At 43.1% G+C, this 23,303-nt stretch overlaps 1 protein-coding gene across 1 annotated transcript in view; it reads right to left on the bottom strand.

Moving 5' to 3' along the window:
- DLST (dihydrolipoamide S-succinyltransferase) overlaps window positions 1–9,197 on the bottom strand; it is a 23,543-nt gene extending 14,346 nt beyond the window's left edge. Inside the window, exons 1-7 of the mRNA XM_003786915.2 lie at window positions 9,077–9,197; window positions 8,481–8,514; window positions 5,098–5,146; window positions 2,468–2,523; window positions 2,267–2,341; window positions 2,011–2,066; window positions 1,097–1,208 (exon numbers count right to left, since the gene is read on the bottom strand). Coding sequence (XP_003786963.1) covers window positions 1,097–1,208; window positions 2,011–2,066; window positions 2,267–2,341; window positions 2,468–2,523; window positions 5,098–5,146; window positions 8,481–8,514; window positions 9,077–9,139 — 445 coding nt within the window. The 5' untranslated portion in view covers window positions 9,140–9,197. The remainder of the gene's footprint in view (window positions 1–1,096; window positions 1,209–2,010; window positions 2,067–2,266; window positions 2,342–2,467; window positions 2,524–5,097; window positions 5,147–8,480; window positions 8,515–9,076) is intronic.
- Between the last annotated feature and the right edge of the window lie 14,106 nt (window positions 9,198–23,303).

The raw sequence follows: 23,303 nt of genomic DNA, 5'->3' as shown, positions 1-23,303 counted from the left end.
GCCTCCCAAGTAGCTGGGACCACAGGCGCCCGCCACAACGCCCGGCCATTTTTTGGTTGCAGCCATCATTGTTGTTTGGTGGGCCCAGGCTGGGGATTCGAACCCGCCACCTTAGGCGTACGTGGCTGGCGCCTTAGCCGCCTGAGCCACAGGCGCCGAGCCAATATATTTTTTTCTACTTGGAGCTTCTGGTCTTGCCCTGATCAACCTCAATGATGTAACTATCATGTTTCTGCTTGATTAGTGTAACAATGAGAAAGAAATAGACTTTAGTAGTTATAACATTTAACTAAAAGTCAGGGAAAGTTATTTTCTTTCCTAATTTCTAATATTGACAGTGAAACCCAGTACAAACTGCTGTTTCTCATTTCTTCCAAGAGAAACACCAACCCTTCCTCAAGATATAAGAGCACAGATGTGAATAGAAACTAGAATGAAAACCTCATAATAGGCTTGGCGCCTATGGCTCAAGTGGCTAAGGTGCCAGCCACATACACCTAAGGTGGCAGGTTCGAATCCAGCCCTGGCCTGCCAAACAACAATGATGGCTGTAACCAAAAAAATAGCCAGGCGTTATAGCGGGCGCCTGTGGTCCCAGCTACTTGGGAGGCTGAGGCAGGAGACTCGCTTGAGCCCAGGAATTGGAGATTGCTGTGAGTGATGCCACAGCACTCTACCCAGGGGGACAGCTTGAGGCTCTGTCTCAAAAAAAAAAAAAAAACCCTCATAATAGACAAGGGCCATCTCCTTTGAGCACCATGTCAATGATCAAAAAGTTTAGAATTTTGGAGTATTTCAGATTTTGGATTTTCAGAATAGGGAAGTTCAACCTATGTATCTTTAAGAGAAGGTCCAGCAAAAGGAACATCCATGGAAAAAACAGTATTTTAAGTTTTTTTTTTTTTTTTAGTAACCTTTTCTTCTACAATTTGACATTTAAAGTTCACACTATATAAATATTACCCTCTTTTCCCATCAACTAAGGGAAGCTGGAATGCCAAAGAGTCTTTGAGGTATCAGGGAATTAGTACATCATGCTCAATCCCATCCCAAAGGGGAACACTGGAGACCTTGACCACCAGGAGAACTTCTTTACCACCAGTTTTCCTGAGTGTGAAAAGAGGAGTGCCTCCTTCGACTTTTCCCCCATCCGGTACTAAAAGAGCTTCAATCACGCCATTTGCTGGTGATGGAACCTGCACAGATGTCTGGAAAAGACAGAGAAAGCATCCAACTTTTTATCTAGCATTAGCGAATTAATTGTACAGAATCAACTAATCTCATCAACTAAGACTCATCAACCAAGATGAGTCACAAGAGTTGAAAACATATACAAAGCCTACATATAGAAACATCTAGGCCACACTTTCAGAGTAAGAATATTGGTAAGTTATTGCTATTGTGAAGATTCACCCTTTCTCTGAAACAATAGGGTAATATTTAATTAATGTTTCCAAGTGATACACAAAAAACTAGAAACCGCTCATTCACCCACACATGAAAAAAGCTATAAAACTGCTAAATAAACTATGTGGTACACACATAAGCCAATCTAAAATTAAACTGAACATTCTTCTTTTCAATGAGTTAATCTAGCACTTTTACAACCAAGATTAGGGCTAGTTAAAAATTATCTTTAATCTCTGTGCTGAGCTTTTAAAAAAATGATCTTCAGACAACAATTAGATATCCTTTTTTTTTTTTTTTAAGAGACAGAGTCTCACCCTTGGTAGAGTGCTGTGGCTTCACAGCAACCTTAAATTCTTGGGCTTAAGCGATTCTTTTGCTTCAGCCTCCCACGTAGCTGGGACTACAGGTGCCCACCACAATGCCCGGCTATTTGTTGTTGTTGTCATCGTTTAGCTGGCCCAGGCCAGGTTCAAACCTGCCACCCATGCATGTAGCCGGTGCCATAACCACTGTGCTACAGCTGCTGAGCCTAAATACCTGTTTCTTTAAGAAACTAAAGGAAGACCATCAAAACTTGACACTAATATAGGACAAGCCTACCTTGTCAGTTTCAATCTCACAAACCACTTCATCTTCTGCAACTGTGTCTCCAACAGCTGAAAATAGAATTACAGGCTATCTGTTAGGGGGAGGCCTCCAGTAGCCACAAAACCCTTTTTAATAGGAGCATTATAAGACCCTTTCCCTCAGGGGTATATAAAGAAAAGGGCAGAGCCATAAATTCCAAGTTATCACGGAGGGGAGGAGAGACTAAAAAGCATTTAAACTTAATATGTGTGGGAAAACGAAATCTTACCTTTCTCCCACCTGACATCTCCCTCTGTGACAGATTCTGCAAATGCTGGGGTTTTGACTGTGATTAAATCATCCTCTAGGAAAAAAGCAAAAAAGGAAATCACAAGTAGTCCATTTTTCCTTTTTAATGTTTTTCTTTAAGTAAACTAAGTTAGTTATTGCTCTTCCAATTAAATCCATTCCCAAGAAGGGAGGTACTTACTGCACACAGCCGTAGTTCTGAAGAAGCGAACACTGAAGACACTACTGCTGTTAATGCTACAAAAGAGACACGAAAGTAACTCCTTTAGCAGGTAAGCCACTCACAGATTAGTCTACTTAAGGCCCCACCGCGCACCTTCCCTTGAATTCAGTGATTTTTGACCATGGATGCCCATCAGAGTCATGCAGGGAAAACTTCTTTCCAAGTTCACATATCTAGGCCCCAGCCCCCGAGATGCCGACTCAGCAGATCTGGAGGAGCACCTGATGACCAGGGTCATTAACAGTCCTGGGCGCACACAATGACCTGCAATGCATTGCCAGCTCTCCAAACAGAGTCTTACATTTGGGTCTTTGAAGGAAAAAATTCACAGCTTAGTCCTTTGCAGACTCACCAAAAGGACTTAACTTCTTATTTAGCTTTCTTTCTTAACTAAATCCAGGCTACATGGTGTGTCCTCAGGGTGCATGCCACTGTGCCAGGTATAAAAGAATTTCTGACCTCAGGATTAGATTTCAATCTGATAAGGCAGCAAGATGATATCTAATAACTGGGAAGTAAAACAAAATGCTATGCCAAAAAACAAGTAAACCCCTCCCCCTACCCCCCAACGACAACCCATATGGTATCTCCTATTCTATTCTCTTGCTAGGAGGCAAGACCTCAGTCCATTCTGGACTCATTCAAAAGGAACCTCAAACACCAGGCATTTCAGATATGACATTTACATCAAATAATATAAATTGGAGAATAATATCACCTTGTATGCAGAAAGCCATTAACAGTACTTATCATCGGGGAGTGAGATTTAGACCTATAAGGTATCTACATGTATAGATATATACATTGTTATATGCATACACAATCTGGAAGAATGATTTGGACTGATGAAGAGTTTCACTTTTATACTTCAAGACTGAACCTTCTAAAATAAGCATCTTTATAACAGAAAAGACAGATTTGAGTTTCCTTTTGATTTTTACTTTTATAATGTCAAAATAACTATAACGTCTATATATAATCAAGGAAAAATGTAAGTTATTAAAAAAAATACAGAATATAGGGCGGCGCCTGTGGCTCAAAGGAGTAGGGCGCCAGCCCCATATGTCGAAGGTGGCAGATTCAAACCCAGCCCTGGGCAAAAGAAAAAAAACAACACAGAATACAAAATGTGCTGCATAAAGTTTGTAACCATGTAAAATTTCTTGCCCATGGGCAAGAACTAATAGGTAACATGCAAAAGCAGACACTGCTCTGTAGGACACCCAGGAACCTGGTAGGCTGACTGTGTCTGGGCAGAGGCATTTGGTGGTGCTAGAGGACAAGAATAAGTCTTCTCATAAACAGCCTTTTTAAATCTATTACCTATTAAATAAAAACAAAATCAAAAATAGTTTTATAATCAAAGATTTTAAAAATAAAGTAGATACCTCAATCACAAAAATAGATACTAGACTAGGATGATACAGTTGGGGTGATTCCACCCAAAGTTTAGTTTTTCTTCATTATTTACTTTCAAATAGTTATTTGTTGTATTTATTGCAGAGATTCATGATTACCCCAGTTTTCATTTAACTGCACAGGGTAATACATTTTGAAACAACTTTGAAATTATGAAAGCACTAGATCTTCCTCGAAACACAAAGAATGTTTATATAATAAGAATATACAATAGATGTTACAAAATGGAATCATCTTGTAACCTGCCTTTTTCCACTTCTCATAGTGTGAGCACGTTAACACACCGTAGTTTAACCAATCCCCTGCTGCTTGCCATTTTGAGAGAAACCAAGGCATACCAAGAGCACTGTACTTCAGTGTAGATTTTTAGAAATGGAATTGCTACGTTAAAAGGCACACACAAGTCAAAGACTTATTGCCAAAATGCATTCCAAAAATAACACTGGACTCCATACTTCTGGTACTGGAGCACAACATTTTCTCAAATTAAAAAAAAAAAAAAGCATCTCATTGTAATGTACAGTGAAGAAGCTAATCTGTTGACCCTACATTTTGAACATTCTCCCTGTAGAGAAAGTACCTTGATAACTGTTCAACAGGTTACTAGAGAGCATCCTCTCACCACCACTCTGAAAATACTTGGAACGCAAAGTAGTATTTAAGCAACAATTATAAGCAGAAGTTAATGTGAAACACACATGTGGCCTTTCTCCAAACTGCATCATGTAATAAGAGCATTCTGTCCAAACCAAAGGCCCAGGGCTCAACCAGTTTATGCTTTCACTGTTTCTAAAATGCATAAATATACTACCAAGAGGATGCTCTCAATCTCCACAATAAATGTAAGCTCTAGACCCTTAACTGCACTGTTTCCAACTCGAGTATTTTGGAGCACCCTTCTTCGTCTATTCCTGTAAGAAGACAATTCCAACTTTCATTATATTCTAAACACCTGAGGAAGATAGGCACACTGCTGTCCAACACTGGGCTAATGCTCAAGGTATATCACAAAGAAAACAATGAACATCCAGGTTAGGTTTAGGAATGAAACATAACTGCCCAAATTTCAAGGTCTGGAGGGTAGTGAAGAAATCAGATAGTCAACTTTACAACCAATGTCTTAATAAACACCCCATGGCTACATATGTGTACTCCCAAGGGATACTTACACAATCTTCCTGTTGTCAGGGTAACCTGGTCCCTGGCATAAGGTGACCCCTGCAAGAAACAAAACAGTTCAACCAACAACTCTTATTTATATAGGATACATGCTAGGAACAGAAAAGAGGTCTGTTTACCCTCTAACACCAAAAGCATGCAAGATCTACAGGCAGTGATATAATCTTTATCACACAGGGTTCTGCTTTACAAACTTTTCCAAAGTAGTCTTAATGGCAGACAGCAATGGGGCTTGGGGCTGAGAGTAGGTATGTGCTGGGGAGAAAAGGGGGGAGATCTGATGGCACAGCCCTAAATAGTTCTATAATCTTATTAGCCTTGAAAATCCGTAAATTTTCATTATTCCTATAGGTTTTCATAATAAAATGCCTCTACTCCCAACTCTCAAATGCAACTGAAGCTTGAGAAAAACACATGATGTCTTATCCTGTGACTGTGGGGTTCAAGTGGATTGGGCTGGAAATCTTACTGCCTGAACGCTAGTAGCAAAGACTGGCTACTTAAGGCCCAGGGTCACCAGCTTGTCCCAGGATTGAGAAAATTATTTCCCCACCCTTCAATTTACTGTCTTCCTATGCTCTTTCCAAAGTTTTCCTCTCTGGTTACTCTCAACAAGGTGGGAGCCCCCTTTCTGCCCACCAGCTGTCCTTACCACAGTTAACTGCATTTCCTCAATGATGACTAGTTAACTACAGCTACCTTCCATATATATTATTATATATATTATACTGTATATATATAGTATAGGCAACTACAGCTGCCTTCCATATATATAATTTTATATATATATAATTTTTTTTTTTAAACAGAGTTTCACTTTGTTGCCCTCAATAGAGTGCCATGGGGTCATAGCTCACAGCATCCTCCAACTCTTGGGCTCAAGCCATCCTCTTGCCTCAGCCTCCCAAGTAGCTGGGTCAATAGGTGGCTGCCACAATGCCCAGCTATTTTTTTAGAGATGGAAGTCTCATTCTTGCTGAAACTGGTCTCAAACTCCTTGAGCATAGGCTATCCATGGACCTCGGCCTCCCAAAGTGCTAGGATTATAGGTATGAACCACCACACCTGGCCCCCTGAATATATTCTTATGTCTTATTTTTTTTTCAAATCAACAATGCTTTCTGAACCTCAGGCTTATGAGACACCAAATAAGGGACGGCTCTCTTATGCCCACCTCCTCACAAACATCCCCAGAGATAAGGAAGCCAGTCACCTCTATGTCCAGCAGCCAGTGACTATGCAGTGCAAACTCCAAGCTGGCATTTCTCTGAGAACAGCCAGCAGCCCATATTGATTTTTGAAACCCTGAGTCTAAGTCAGAGTTCGTTCTACAGCAAGTTTCATTTGTACGGTGCTTTAGGGTTTATAAAAAGCTTTCACATAATGCCCCCAATTTGATTCGAGTCTTACACAACTCTCTAAAATGGAACAACCATCTGCCATTATTCCCATTTCACATATAAGTAGGGCTTCTGGAGGTTAGTGACCAGCCCAAGGTTAAACTCTGAGCCAAGATGCAAACCTCTAAGTGCAAGGCTCTTTCCACCATCCTGTCACATTGTAAAGAAAAATGTCTACTGACATTTTTCCGGATTTTCATTTGAAAAGAATGTTTTGTTTTGTTTTTTAAACTTTATTTTTTTTTATTATTTTTGTTGTTGTTGCAGTTTTGCCAGGGTTGGATTTGAACTCACCATCCTCAGTATATGGGGCTGACACCCTACTCACTGAGCCACAGGCACCACCCTGAAAAGAATGTTTATTACTGAGAGAGCATAATGAGCTGACATTGTGTTAGATGCCTTATGTTCTCATGACACTTAGGATAAAGTCCAAACACTTTATACAGTCCTGAACTATCAACCCTCCCTATCTTTCCAGCCCGATAGGTTTTCTTTTCATGTCTTTGACTGCTCAGGTCCCTTTCTGTCTGAAAACCTTTGCACAAGCAATTTCCTTTGCCTGGATTATTATTATTTTTGAGATAGAGCCTCAAGCTGTCCCCCTGGGTAGAGTGCCATGGCATCACAGCTCACAGCAACCTCCAACTCCTGGATTCAAGGGAGTCTCCTGCCTCTGCCTCCCGAGTAGCTGGGACCATAGACGCCTGCCACAATGCCTGGCTATTTTTTGGTTGCAGCCGTCATTGTTGTTCGGCAGGCCCAGGCTGGATTTGAATCCGCCTGCTCAGGTATATGTGGCTGGCACCTTAGCCACTTGAGCCACAGGTGCCGAGCCTGAATTATTAATTTTCTTAGCTTAGTCTTCTGTATTCTTCAAGTCTCTGCTTAAACATCACTTCCACAGGGAAGTCTTTACTAACATTGCCACTGCATTCTCTGTCTTCCCTAGAGGGTGCTACATCATCAACCCTTTACTGCTCTTTCATAGTAACTGCAAAGTAATTACGTCCTTATGGGTGCATAAATGTATACCTGCTATCTGTCTCTATAGGTTGCCCATAACATTATTGAGGGTAAGAGACCATCTGTATCCCTGTGACCTAGCACAGTAGCTGGTATGTAGTAAGTGTTCAATAAATTATCTGTTGAATACATGAGTAAATGAAACATGATGGGTTAGGATTTTAGGCTGAGTTAAGTAAACCCAGCTTGATCAAATGAGTGACCTTGCCCAAGGCACTTAACTCTCTTGTCTTGGGTTATGCACTTGTAAAACAGAGATGACATCTGTTTTGTGATGATTAACTAAAAAATGCACAGCAGCACTCAGAATGATGCTTGGCTTAAAGAAAGCCCAAAATAAGACAGTCTCATTCAACAAGTACCTATGCCAGGCATGTAATAAAAAATAAGCTACATAACACATATTAACAATAATTTTTAAAAACTATTGGGAAACAATCTAAACTTCATTAGTCCCTAAATCATCATCTATGTCATGCTACACTCTCCTGTAACTGAAATGCTGTGGCCAAATCACCCTTTTCTCCACTTCCTAAATACTGCCATACTCTTCTCAGGCTTCTTTGTATGTGCTCTTCTTTCTTTCTCCTGTTCTTCACTGGGGTAGAGCTGTCACATCCTCCAGCTTTAGCGTCACCTTATTTGCTTCCTTCTCAGCATTTACCAAAATTTGTGATTATTCACTTGCTTAGCAATTTGCACTTTGTCTTTACCACCAGCTTGTGAGCTCCATGCGGGCGTGAATAATTAACTGCTGTATTCTTACTGAGTACCCAGCACAGAATCTGACGCACAGTAAAAACTCATTAACTACAAGCTGAATGACTACATGATGGTTGTTCTGATTAAGCAGCATTTTGTTTCACTCCTCTCAGAACCCCGATTTCCTTACATACTGCTCTGCCCCGGAGGAGAGCATTTTAGGTGACGGCAAGGGCAGAACTTACCAGGCAGGGAACGTCTCCCTAGAGGGCAGTTCCCCTGTTGAGAAAGAAGACATTATCGACGTCACCCAAGATGAAAACGGCTTTTTCTTTTAAGTGCATTCAAAACTGTCTCAGTGCTGGTGACAGGTGAATCTCGTAACTCCAAAGGTAAATGCAACACACCGGGCTCAGCAGTCCCAATCAGCAAAGTGGACCTGCCAAACTATCTCAACTCCCCCACAGGACCGATGCCCACTGGTTTTGCAGAACTGAGGAGTCAGGCCCCTGCATCCTGTTAGAGGACTCGCCCGCTCCTCCTCAACTCTTGAGTGCAACATCGGAACGGGCGCGGCTCCTATGCTCTGGAGCAGAGGGTGGGGTACGGCAACAGGACACGGTCGGCGCGGGCTGCCTCAAGAAAGCAAGGGACCGCCAGGCACCGTAAGCCGACCTGGAGGGCGACAGCGGCCTCGGGCCACTCAGCCCGCGCGGCCTCCGCGTCCCGGTGCCCTTGGTGGCCGGCCTGCCTGGCGCACCGCGCCCATGCCTTCCAGGCCATCTGTCCGCCCATCGGCAGGTTGCTCACCCACCGGGGCCCCAGCTAGGCCAGACCGTACCTTCTGGAAGGCAGACAGCGAGCGGCTGAACGCCCGGGACACGCAACGAGACCGGGACAGCATCACGGCGGCAGCGGAGCCGAGGGCGGGCGGACACCGGATATAGGGCCCGGCAATAACCGGAAGTGAGGCGGACCGCAGCACCAGCTGCGCGGCGAGGGGTGTTTGGAGCGAACCACTGGCAAGGCGCGGGGACGACTCTGCTCTGCAGCCCCAACCGCAGCCGGGGGTCTGGCGCTTCTGGGCACGGTACCCCTGGGGCGCTCCCGGATCCCACTGCGCTGCCTGTCAGCGTGGGCCGGTTCTCCTGGTTCTGCCTAAGACTGCCCGGCAACCAGATCGCCCCTGGAGTCAGGCCTTCCCCGATCTTTCCGCGGAGTCGGCTCTGAGCGGGGCGCTCTTCTCTCCTGGGACCCGGGGGCACCGCGCCATTCCGCCTCTGTACCGCGGAAAGCCGGTGAATGGTGGGCGTTGGCTTTGAGCTCGGACATTGGCAGACAGGCCTGCCTGATCTTACACTTGTGTGGCCTTAGGCAGATGACACTGCCTCTCTGAGTCTCAGGTTCCTCAACTATCAGAAAAAAAAAAAAAAGCACATGTTATTTGCCTGTCTCCCTAACTCCGAAACAAAGAGTCCCAGAGAACCTTTAAAGCGCTCCACTGCCGTTTTAGGAGCGGCATATCTTTATCCTTCTGCAACATCTGATCTTCCCCAGCCCCTACGCAAACTCTCCCCAGCTGAATTAATTGTTCTCCATACTTCCTGTGCATTTTGGAAATTGTTCGTTTGTCACTACCTTTGAGTATAAACTAATCTCATGGAGTTTATATTCTGTTTTCTTTACTACTGTTCGGACATTGTCATACTTTAGGTGTTTAATAATAAATATTTCTGAGCTGAATCTGAGTCTCCCAGCTTTAGGCATACCATTCTGCCTGCAGCCTCGAAGTGAAAGCACTCTCCTTCCTCAACTGCTCCCTTCAATTTAGTCTTCAGGCCCCTGAGTAGTCACCTTAATAGTTCACCTTCCTAATAGGCATTCCCTTGATTGAATCAAATAACAAGGGAATGTATGAATGAATGAATCACCTGGTGCCTGTTCCTGATGGTTTCTTTTTTTCTTTCTTTTTTCATGAAGGTTTATCTGAGTCATTTTGCCTTGTCATTGGAACCATAGTGCTTTCACTCACCCAAACCCCAAAAGCCCTGGCCCTGGAATTCTGAAGGATGGGAACCCCTAACTAGAAATAGAGAAAACATCTGTGCCCTACTGCTGCCCATGATCAAGTCCTCAGTATCCTTCACCTGGATTGTTTTAAGTTTCCTAAACAGCCCTGAGCCTCCACTCTCACTTTCTCTAGCTCATCCTTCACACCTGTGCCAAAGATTCTTCTGAAATGCAAACCTAATTCTGTCACTCCCCTGCTTAAAGTTTTTCCATTGCTCCTCCCTGTCTATAGGGGTAAGTACAAACCTCTCATTTTGAAAAGGCACTTGATAATCTGGCTTCTGATTGTGTTCCCATCCTCTCCCCCAGTTCACACAGATCTGAGCTTTGCTCATACCACATTACTGGTCATCACCCTGCTGTGCTATTTTACTCCTTCACATGTTTGCTCAAGCTATTCCCTTCCTTTTATTTGTCTAGGGACTCCTAGTTATCCTTTAAATCTTTTTCTGAATCCCTTCCTAATCTCCTCTGGCAAAGTTAACAAATCACTTTTTCTTTGCTTCCAAGGCATTGTGTCCGTCTCCATTGTATTGTATTGTAATGTCCTGCTTACCTGTCTGCCTTCTCTGTCAGGTGGAACGGCAGGAGGAAATACAGTACTTTCTACCCAAATCCTCCATACACAACACAACGTCTAGTACACTGTGGGTACTCAATAAATATTTATGGAATGATTAAATACGTCCATGCTTATAAGACTGCTGGACACAGCCAAGTAATCCAAGACAGTAATCAGAACTATGGTAATCTCTTGCTGGGATTGCTGTTAATATTTCTTAGGTAGCTATGTAATTCCTTTACAGATTTTAATAATTAATTTTTGAAATTCTAATGTAAGGTTTAGAAGTTCAAGCCTGGTTTTAATCTGACAAAGCATTTCTCCTGGAGTTTTAGTGAACACCTTAGTTAATCTCAGATGTTATAGTCCTAGACACCACACACACACACACACACACAGACACACACACCAGCTCATACAAAGTCCTCAGACAATACAAGTTGAACTGATTTCCTGGAGATTCACATATGAGCTTCCATGGAGTCCGAGGTGTAAGCCGTAAGATGATGCCCTCTTCATCATTTAAAGCCTCTAAGGACATGGCATCATCTATTGAGACAAGAGTTCATAAATATAAATTATAGCAGAGTTCAAAAGCCAATTTTTTCTTTGAGAGTCTCACTTTGTCACCCATGGTAGAATGCTGTGGCGTCATAGCTCATAGCAACCTCAAACTCTTGGGCTCAAGTGATCCTCTTGCCTCAGCCTCCCAAGTAGATGGGCCTACAGGCACTGCCACAACATCCAGCTATTTTTAGAGCTTTTGTTCTTGCTCAGGCTGATCTCGAAACTGTGAGCTCAGGCAATCCACCCGCCTCAGCCTCCCAGAGTGCTGGGATTACAGGCATCAGCCACCGTGCCTGGCCTCAAAAGCGAATTTTTAAAAACGTTTTCATTGTAAAAGATAGATTCAGGAGGATGCATAGATCTATGTGTACAGTTTCAAGAAAAATCATAAAAGGAGTTTCCATATTTGCTATTCAGTTTAAAGAATGGAAAAGCCCATGTGGCCCCTCAATCATACTGAATATATATAGTACTAACCATCCCCTGTTTTCATTATAACTTCAGTATGCATTGTCCTAAACCAGGCGTCCTCAAACTATAGCCCACAGGCCACATGCGGCCCACTAATCCAGCCCGCCGGGTGTTTTTGCTGCCTCTACCTGTCCTGCTTAGCAGCCGTCTCATACAGGGGCCCACAGTCCGGCCCTCCAACAGTCTGGGGGACAGTGAACTGGCCTCCTGTTTAAAAAGTTTGAGGACCCCTGTTAAACTATGCAAGCCTTTGCCTATTTTTTAAGTTGAGAAAAAGTATTATTTTCAAATTTAAAAAATGTGTTTTTAGGATTAAGTGGCTCAGCTAGTGGGCAGCTCAACTAGAATAATAGACATAGCATTCTTGTTCCTTACTTCAGATCCTCCAGTATTCCTGCCCGGGGTCTGAACCATACACTCATATCTTTGCTTATGTATTTATGAATTTTACTGACCAGATGGTAGGTGGGGTGATAGCCTATCCTTCCATCTCTGGGCTCCTTCAAATAGGAACTATGCCCTATATTCACTCTGTATTTTTTGTGTCACCTAGACTCCATCTATCTATCTCCCCACTCAGTTGTAATTTAAAATAATGGCGATGAACACACTCTGAAAATCTGACCTATTTTTATTGTTGTTTGGGGTGGGGAGGGTCTATTTTTGAACTTAATAGAAGTGGAATAACACTGCCTATATCAGTCTGTGACTGACTTCTTTTGCTCAGCACCATGTTTTGAGGATTTATGCATGTTGATAAGTTGAGCTGTCATTTATTGATTTTCTTTTTCTTTCTTTCTTTTTTTTTTTTTCTTTTTTTGGCCGGGGCTGGGTTTGAACCTGCCTCCTCCAGCATATGGGGCTGGCACTCTACTCCTTTGAGCCACAGGCGCTGCCCTAGTTTATTGATTTTCATTGCTGTATTTTACTACATTCATCCCACTTCCCACACTGAAGGAGGTGGAGATGGCAAAATATAGGTGATGTTTGGGGGGATGGGTAGGTGGATTTGGCCAGTGAGTTCTCCCCAACTCTGTCAGGAACAGGTGCTTTTGGCCCAGCAACCAGTCTCCCCGACAATGTTCAGACCTCTGCTGGAGGGAGAGGCTACTCTTTCTTAGATCTGAAGTGCCATAGTTTGGTGTGAGGCCGATTTCAGTCTCCTTGGGATGCTTGAGGGACAGAGAGAAAGATGTTCACTTTGGAACTGCCACGCTGGGGAATTTGAAAACAGTAGTCAGGAGCTTCCTGCCCGAAGCCAGAGCGATGGAGAAGCTGGATAATTCAGTCCCCAAATTTTCAAAGGGCTCTGTGGATCTTTAGGCAAGAAGAGAAGAGATGGCATTTCAGGGAAGTCCTCTCTGATCTGGCTTTTCTGGGCACCTGAGTTGGGGTAGGGTGGGCCATGTCAGGGGGGGCAGCCAACCAGCTCTGCCCTTCATTTGCATATCATACACTCCCCCATGCTGGTTGGCTGCACTAAGCAGCTCCCACTGTCCCCAGACTCAGCAGCTTCAGCAGGGCTGGGTTTGTCAGATGATGCCTTGTGCTGAGAAGGGACCAGGGTCTCCCCTCACTCACCCAAAGGCACCAGGGCTGCCTGGGGAGGAAGCAGGGTAACCGAAATCACTTCCTGACCATGGTTCTGCCGGTTCAAGGCTGGTGAAGAGTGAGCTGTTCTATCTTCTAGGCCCTCCTGCTGCTCCTCAGGACAAGAATCCCTTCTCTGTGAGTAACAACATCCCTTCCATTTACCCGGGAAGAGTTCCTTTTTTTAATGATGAAATGTTCATTATGAAAATTTTCAAGTAGGCAGAAAAGTGGACAGACTAGCATAACAATATCCATCCCTAAGCCCATCACCTAGATTCAATAATTGTTAATATGGATTTACTGCATCATCTATTTTTTTGTTGGCTGAAATACTTACAAGGAAATTACAGACCTGGAGACATTTCACTCCCTGTGGGGTATTCATCCCTGGAGTCTTTTGGAAGCTCTTTCATTAAGTTCTTACAGGAGGACTTCTGGATAAGGTGGCCATTATCACCCCTGTTTTATAAAAGCTGAAGTGCAGGAAAGTGTGGCTCCAGGGCAAGTGGCTGGGAGGAGAGCCCAGCTCTCTGATGTCCAGGGATGTTTTCCTAGAGAGCAATGAGGTATTGCAGCCAGTGTGTGACCTTGGGCATATTGCCTCACCTCTCTGGACTTGAGTCCTCGTCCATAAAGTGGGGGCATGCTATGGAGAATCAGGCAGCCCTACACTGGTCACTGGTTTTCAGAAAAATCAGAAAAAACAGCATAAAGAGTTTTTTGCAAAGCATATTTACTTGCATATTAAGACCCTTTATTTTATATATATATTTTTTTTAGAGACAGAGTCTCACTTTATTGCCCTTGGTAGAGTCCCATGGCATCACAGCTCACAGCAACCTCCAGCTCTTGGACTTAGGTGATTCTCTTGCCTCAGCCTCCTGAGTAGTTGGGACTACAGGTGCCGACCACAACGTCCGGCTATTTTTTTGTTGCAGTTTGGCTGGGGCCGGGTTCGAACCTGCCACCTTTGGTATATGGGGCCAGCGCCCTCCTCACTGAGCCACAGGCACCGCCCAAGACCTTTTTTCTTAAAAAAAAAAAAGAAAGAAAGAAAATAGTGTGGTTAAGATTCTTTTCTTTTATGAAATAAAAATTATAGTAGATTGCAGTTGTAAGTATACTTATATTTGGTGTCCTCACTTGCAAAATAAAATGTTCACAACTCTCAAGCTGCTCCATTATTTTCTATTTATTTATTGAGACAGAGTCACTCTGTTGCCCTGGGTAGAGTGCCGTAGCATCATCATAGCTCACAGCCTGGGCTCTTGGGCTCAAGACATCCTCTTGCCTCAGCCTCTCGAGTAGCTGGGACTACAGGAGGCCATCACAATGCCTGGCTAGTTTTTCCCCCTATTTTTACTATAGACAGAGTCTTGTTCTTCTTCAGGCTGATCTCAAACTCCTGAGCTCAAGCAATCCACCTGCCTCAGGTTCCCAGAGTGCTACAATTACAGGTGTCAGCCACTGCGCTTGGGTCTTCTCTTTATTTTATTAATAATTGAAATCTTAAAGCCTGGAAACCACCCACTATACCAGTTGCTCCCTAAGCCCTTTCCAGTTTCACCAGCTGCTCAAGGTATAGACCAGAGATAGACGGGATGGCCTTCTATTTGTAGAATAGTAAGAACAACATGGGGCCTCTCAACTTATAATGAAATAGAGATGAGATGATGAAAACACCTTAATAAAGGGTGTAAAAGCCATAGCTAAAGTTATGTGTGGCTGATAAGCACTAGGATGGGATACTGTTCAGGAGTACTATAGGTGAGATAAAAACATATTTATATATATATGTGATTAAGTGTGCATTTTTATCACTCACCAATGGTGGGTCCTTGGATTCCTGCATAGGAGAGGCTGTTTCAAAATGAGACATTTTCTTCCGAATCTCTCCAACTGTATTGTTGGGTGGTTATCTACTAGACACAAGGCTGGTCCAACTGGCATTCAACCAAATCTAGGAAATGAACAAAATACTGCCACTGAGTTTTCCCAGTAAAAATCCTGGCAGGAGGCTGGCGCTTGTGGCTCAAAGGAGTAGGGTGCTGGCCCCATATGCTGGAGGTGGCGAGTTCAAACCCAGCCCCGGCCAAAAACTGCAAAAAAAAAAAAAAAAAAAAAATCCTGGCAGGAAATTTATCAAGAATATAGCATTAAGCAGATCAAGGTAGCTCATGCCTATAATCCTAGCACTCTGGGAGGCTGAGGCAGGTGGATTGCTTGAGCTCAGGAGATCAAGACCAGCCTGAGCAAGAGTGAGACCCTGTCTCTACTATAAACAGAAAAATTAGCTGGGTGTCATGGTGGGCGCCTGTAGTCCCAGCTACTTGAGAGGCTGAGGCAAGAGGATTGCTCAAACCCAAGAGTTTGAGATTGTTGTGAGCTATGATGCTACCACACTCTACACAGGGCAACAAAGTGAGACTCTATCTCAAAAAAAAAGAAAGAAAGAAAGAAAGAAAGAAAGAAAGAAAGAAAGAAAGAAAGAAAGAAAGAAAGAAAGAGAAAATAGAATATAGCAATAAAATGGTTTCTATCAACCTAGGTTGAGCTTCAGTGACAGTGATGAGTCAGAGTCATTAGCATCTACTGGGCTTCACTATGTACCTTTTTGGTAAGGACTCCTCATAGCTCACTTTGCTTTATGGATGGATTCCCTGGTGACCCAGCTGGAGTATGTTAGAGGTATTTGCTGTTCCTTCTGTGGACCACAGAAGAGAAGCCTGCCTGTGAGTTCTTACCTCAGCTGGACCCACAGGCAGCCCTTCCCCTTTGCCCCACTCAGGCAGAGCTTTGGGAGATCTCCAGGGATGTCCCCTGGAGGGGCACAGGCTGCCACATTAGGAGGTAATCTGTGAAGTTGCTGCTGCCACTGACTTTCCCTTTTCAGCTCGTGCCCATGAGCTCTAACACTCAGCTGAAAGGAGACAACACATAGCTTCTCTCTCATGTCCATTATTTACTTGAAATTCAACCTGAACCTCATTTTACACTTTCTAGCTATAAAATCCGACATAGCTTTGCAGTTATCTCATGAGCCCTGTCTTCTGTATTTGTAGCTAAATTTACTTCTCCAGTGGGACTTTTTATGTCTGATACCAGAAATGTATATCTGGGAAAGAGATGAGAAAAAGTACAGGTTTTTTTTTAAATTTTAGTTTTTGGAGGGGTTTAAGCTTCCCAGCGAAGTTGAATGGGAAGTACAGAGATTTCCTATATATTTCTCGCCCTCAACATGGAAAAGATAGCCATTTAAAATATTGAAAATACAGAAAAATGGAAAGAAGAAATAGAGAAAAGATTAGCTATGGTCACATCATGCTAATGTTTTGATGTATTTCTTTCTCATATTTTTTCTTTGCATTTTTAATATCTAATGTTCTATCCCCATTATTATAAAAGGTTACACAAACTCTGCTTGACTATTTTTAATGGTTCCATAAGATATGATCATATACATAACACTTTATAATTCATTTAACTAGTCCTTACTCTTAAAAATAATACTGTGATGATTATCTTTGATATAAATTTATAGATATAACTATCATTTTCTTGGCTTAACTTTATAGGCATAGAATTACTGACTAAAATGGTATAAGCATTTTTAAGTTTCTTTCTTTCTTTCTTTCTTTTTTTTTTTCAGACAGAATCTCACTCTGTTGCCCTTGGGTAGAGTGCTGTGCTATCATAGCTCACAGCAACCTCAAAATCCTGGGCTCAAGTGATCCTTCTTGCCTTAGCCCCACAGTACCTGAGACAATAGGTGCCTGCCACCATGCCCAGCTCATTTTTGTATTTTTAGTAGAGAGAGGGTCTCACTCTTCTTCAGGCTGGTCTTGAACTCCTAAGCTCCTGCAATCCACCTGCCTTGGCCTCCACACAGTGCTAGGATTACAGGCATGAGCCACCGCACCCAGTCAGCATTTTTAAGTTTCTTAATATATACCACAATTAAAAAAAAAATGAACAGGTTTACTGAGAATCAAAGAAGTACACATAAGCAGGTAACGTTTCTCTTTTTTAGAGACAGAGTTTTAGTTTGTCACCCTCAGTAGAACGCTGTGGTGTCACAACTCCCAGCAACCTCCAGCTCTTGGGCTTAGCTGATTCTCTTGCCTCAGCCTCCCAAGTAGCTGGGACTACAGGCACCCACCACAAGGCCCAGCTATTTTTTTGCTGCAATTTGGCCAGGTCGGGTTCAAACCTGCCACTCTCAGTATATGGGGCCAGCACTCTCCTCATTGTGCTACAGGCAATGCCCTTTTTTTTTTTTTCTGAGACAAAGTCTCAAAGAATGCTGTGGCATCCCAGCTCACAGCAACCTCAAACTCTTGGACTTAAGCGATTCTCTTGCCTCAGTCTCCCAAGCAGGTGGGACTATAGGTGCCCACCACAACATCCTGCTATGTTTTTTTTGTTGTTGTTACAGTTGTTGTTGTTTTAGCTGGCCCAGGCTGCATTCGAACCCGCCAGCCTTGGTGTATATGGGCGGCACCCTACCCACACTTCTAGAAGTATCATTTTTAAAGATATACCTAGGAGTGTTGATTCTAATGTTATTCACAAGTAACAATAGCTACCACTTTCCAGCAATAACTAAGTGCCAGAAACTGTTCTAAAAGTATAATATACTAACTCATTGGATCCTTACAATGATGCTATAACAACAGTGGGTATCAAGGTTATTCCCATTTTACTGAAGAGAAAAGTGAGGTACAGAGAGGTCACAAAGCTTGTTAAATGCTTCTAGGAACTGAAATCTCAGCAATGTGACTCAGAGGTCAATGCTCCCAACCTCCAGACTAGATTAACGTTAATTGACATGACTGAGAAAAAAAGGAGGCTATAGAGCTATGTATGTACAATACCATTTTTAGGTTTTTAAATTTATATGAGAAATTACGTAAATTTCTCTGTGCACAGAGAAAAGAATTTAGAAAAAATGATAAATACTAAAATGTTAACCGTGATTTTCTCTGGGAGGCAGCATTATGGTGTCTGTTTTTTCCTCTTAATACATTTCTATATTGGGGATGTAAAATGATCCTACATTACTTTCATAATTTAAGAAAAGCCATACAGCTATTTTTAAAGGGTTGTGCCAATTGCTACTTCTATTAGTGAACAGGAGAGAGCTGCTAGTTAATTTTCAAACAGAGAGCATCGCTGCTTCTGGCAGCCTTACTCAGATAAAGGGCTCCTGCTTGCTGGCCTCAGTGCAGAGGTTTCCTGTATCTCCGCGGCCCAGATGCAGCGTTGCCATGATTAGATGAGCATGAACATTTCTGGGCACCCAACCACAGCACAGTCTGTCTGGATTCCCAGTTTCTGGCCTCGAGCTATTTCTGCTCCTTGTTGCTTCATTAAACACACTGGCTTTGTCTCTTACCTAGCAGTTCCATCTTCTAGAGCATGTAGACTACGTGGAACCTCAGAAATGCTCCAGGCAAAGTTGGTTGTTGCATGCTTTTCTTTTCTTTTTTAATGTTAGAAATGGGGACATGGAGATGTTCTTGTGGTCTGTGTCTACCTGTCTGTTCATTTGGCAGTATGTAAATATTGATTCCTTCCCCCTGTGCACAAGGCTCCCTGTTGGAGCTAAAGGGACCTGAAATAAAGTATGTCTCTAGAGGAGACAAAAATTAGTAGAAATGAAATATTCATAGAACAATTTATTCAGCGGAGATAGCAAACCTCTGTTGGTGACAATTGGCTATCGGGCACTACATGGGGACACGAAGAGGGAACCCAGTCTCAAGGGGAAGACACATTGATCACTTGAAAGAGAAGAGGACATTTTGCATGGTTTTTGACAGAGGAGTAAGAATTTTTCAGTAGAAAAGTGAGAGAAGTGCCATTGAAGCCCAGGGAACGGTAAGTGCAAAGACAGGGAAACTTGCAGGAGCTTGGCCTGCTCAGGAGCCACGAAGTCCAGGACTGCCCAACAGCGACATGTCTGGGGGATGGTGGTTAAAGACAAGTTAGATTAAGACCAGGTTTACAAAGAGCTGAGACATTTGAACCTCAGAGTCAACAGGAAGTGAGCGAAGACTGACACTATGGAGGGGCCGAAGCAGATCTACATTTTAGGAAATTAATGCTGGTGACAGTGTCACTGAGAAAATGAGACAATTGGAAGGGAACTTCCACCAGCTCCCATTGGCACATTTACCACCTGCCCACACCTGTGCACATCCACTGCCTCCCTCCTGCCCATAGGTGAGCTGAGTGTTTCCCTGTCTAAAGTCAATCCCCTTGTGTCTTCACTCGAGCTCATCCCTGCCTTCCTACCCAAGGACAAAGCTCCAGAAATTCTCCCCCTCTTGCCTACGTTGACAGATTTCGTCCTTCTACGGTGTCATCACCATCAGACTACAAACATGTTGTTATTTATTTCTCATCTTGATCTCACTTCTCCTTCCCGCCGCTGTCCCATTTCTGTCTTTATAAATTTCCTTGGAAGGGTTGTCATATGTCACCAACTCCTCTTATTGTCCTCTCTCTTAAATCCACTCCTATTCGGCTCTTCCTCTCTCTACTCCACAGAAATTACTAATTGGCATCCTTAATAACTCCATATTACTAACTCAAATGGTCAATCCCTTTTTGGCTCGGCCTCTTCTTCCTCCTAGAAACACCTTATTCACTTCCTCCCAGGACCTCACGAACCTCTAGAATTCCTCTTACCTCTCTGACTGCTTCGTCTGATGCCCCCCTTTTCCTTAGCCTCACTGTGTCCCTCTGTCCTGGGACTCAGACCTTGGCCCTCTTCTCTGTCTATATTCACTCTCTTAATGATCTCATCCAACAACATGCTGACAACCAATAATGTTATATTTCTAACTCAGATTTCCCCCACTGAATCCCAGGCTTATTTATCCAGCTGCTTTCTTGACATCTTTATTTAGATGTCTAATAGCTACCTTATAATTTAATGTGTCCAAAGCAGAGCTCCCAATATCCCCCCCCCAAAACCTGCTCCTTCTGCAGTTCTCCCCATCTCAGTTCATGTACCTCCATCCTTCCAACTGCTCAGGCCAAGAAGTTTGGAGTCACAATGATGCTTCTCTTTCTCTTATATCCCGAATCCAATCTGTTAGCAAATCCCATTGGTTTCAAAGTCAACATATATCTGAGAGCTGACATGACTTCCCATTTGTATTGCTACATCCTGGTCTGAGCCATCATCATCTCTCGCCTAGGTTATGACAGTAGCCTCCTACGTTATCTCCCTGATTCATTCTTTGTCCACCCTCCCCAAGTCTATTCCCAACCCAGTAAAGAATGATCCTTTTAAAACTAAGTCAGTTATTATCTCTTGTAACTCTATAATCGGTCCTCACTTATCTCGGAGGAAAGGCCAACTTTTTGCAGTAGCCAGTAAGACCTTACATAATGGCCTTCCATTACTTACTTAGTATGTTATTACTATCTCCCTCTGCATGAATGGTAGCTCCACATGGCCAGAGGATGTTGGTTGAAGAAACTCCCCACCTTCCAGCTTAAACAACAAGATAGGTGGTATGAGATGTGAGGATGACAAAGTTGAGTTTAAACAGGAAATGCTCAGTTTGCAGTCAGAATAACCATAAGCAACCCCCTCTTCTCTTTGGAAGCTACTTAAGTGAAAATGTAACATGTTGTTTTTATCATTATCATACTTTCCCTCCTGGTTAAATATGAATTCTGCCAGCTTAAGGATGACTATTTGTTAGAAAGCAGTTAATGTATAAGCAGTGATCTAGTCAAGTGGATCAGATGACAAGATCTGTCTGAAAAAGAATTTTTTCATATTATCCAAATAATATTTAATCACTGTCAAATTATCATAGGAAGTTAAGAAATGTATCTCCGGGTGGCACCTGTGGCTCAGTGGGTAGGGCGCCAGCCCCATATATTGAGGGTGGCAGGTTCAAAACCAGCCCTGGTCAAACTGCAACAAAAAAACAGGTGGGCATTGTGGTGGGCGCCTGTAGTCTCAGCTACTCAGGAGGCTGAGGCAAAAGAATCACCTAAGTCCAGGAGTTGGAGGTTGCTATGAGCTGTGTGACGCCATGGCACTCTACCAAGGGCAATAAAGTGTGACTCTGTCTACAAAAAAAAAAGAAAAAAGAAAAAGAAATGTATCTCCAACAAGTAGTAAACCATCTAAATTATTGGTATTATATACATGTGGTAATAACAAATTATTTAATTTATATTAATTTGGTAAGTTATCCATTTTTATTTTAGTAATTTACAAATGTTTTATTCAGAGTAGCACCTGTGGCTCAAAGGAGTAGGGTGCCAGCCCCATATACTGGAGGGGGTGGGTTCAAACCCAACCCAGGCCAAAAACAAAACAAACAAACAAACAAAAAACAAAAAAACTGCAAAAAAAAACCCCAACAACAACAAATGTCTTACTCAAAGAAGAACCTTCTAATTATTCTGACCAAAGAGCTAGCCTTCTTTCAGCAACATTTGTCCTGTAATGGCACTGTGGCTGCCACCGCTGCCTGCCCTCTGCCCTGGCCCTTGGGGTGACATCACTAGACAGTGGAACATAAAGAACTTGTCAGGTTCCCTGCCAGTCACCAGGCAGTTCCAGGGAGAGGCTGTGGCCAAGTCTGAGGACCCCTACGGTGGGCCTAGAACCCACTGGCTGTTGCTGAGATGAGAGGATTCCATGTAAGCTTTTGGATGGAAGTGGGAAGAAGAAAATTAGCTCTCTTCTGCTAGCATTTGTGCCAGAGAAGCAAAGGAGAGTGGAAATCTGTAGAGAAAAAAATCCACTGACCTCTAGGAAAAGAGAAACTGGTTTCATGGACAGAGAGGTCAGTCTCATAGGCAGGTCTTTTCATCTGTAAAGAAGTAGCTGAGGTGTGGTTGGAGTCAAAAGATTTGGAGTCTTAGTGACTGAGAGCTACTCTTGGCCTTACAAAGCCTCAGTTTACTCCTCTGTAAGATGGGAGAATGATACTGATTCTGCAGATTGGTGGGAGATGCACTGAGGTGGCATGTAAGGACGTTTTGTAAACTTCAAGTGCCTCATAACTACCATCGGTCACTTGTTAGGTGTCAGAGCCTCCTGGTTAGAGCACAGTGCGGTTTGATACTCTGTGGGAATAAAGCAGCTTCAGGAAGCCTTTCCTGAAACAGTTCCCTCCTTCTCTCTAGCCCCTCTCCCTAATTTCCAACCCCTCACTGTGCTTTTTGTTCTTAGAAGGCATCATGTCCCCCAAATATACTTGTTTGTTATTCTCTGCTTCTCTTGCCAGACTGCCAGTTCCATCGGGCAGACCCTGCCGTTCTTGCTCAGAGGAAGGCTGATATGTAGTAAGTGCTCCGTAAATAGTTGTTCAATAAATAATAGCTGAGTGATGAATAAATAATCTGATCTTTCCAGAGGGTGGGACAGCAGTGTTTCTGATGCAGGGTCCTGTACCAGAGCGGAGGTCCGACTTAGCAGATCTGGTCAAACCTACTGAATTTGCTATTTTTATTTATTTTATTTTTTAACTTCTTTTCAGACAGAGTCTCATTTTGTCACCTTCAGCAGAGTGCCATGGCATTAAACTTAATGCCAAGTTGCATCACAGCAACTTAAAACTCTTGGGCTCAAGCAATTCTTTTGTCTCAGCTATAGGCGCCCACCACAACATCTAGCTATTTTTATTTTATTTTTTATTATTTTGGAGACAGAGTCTCATGCTGTCGCCCTTGTGCCATGTGCCATGGCATCATAGCTCACAGCAACCTCCAACTCAGGCTCAAACAATCTTCTTGTCTCAGTTTTTCTTTCTTTTTTTTTTTTTTT

Source organism: Otolemur garnettii, unplaced genomic scaffold (assembly GCF_000181295.1).
Source record: "Otolemur garnettii isolate 467f Iridium unplaced genomic scaffold, OtoGar3 scaffold00020, whole genome shotgun sequence".
Taxonomy (NCBI): domain Eukaryota; kingdom Metazoa; phylum Chordata; class Mammalia; order Primates; family Galagidae; genus Otolemur; species Otolemur garnettii.
The sequence above is the reverse complement of the archived record's forward strand: the minus strand, read 5'-3'. Positions and strand labels throughout refer to the sequence as shown.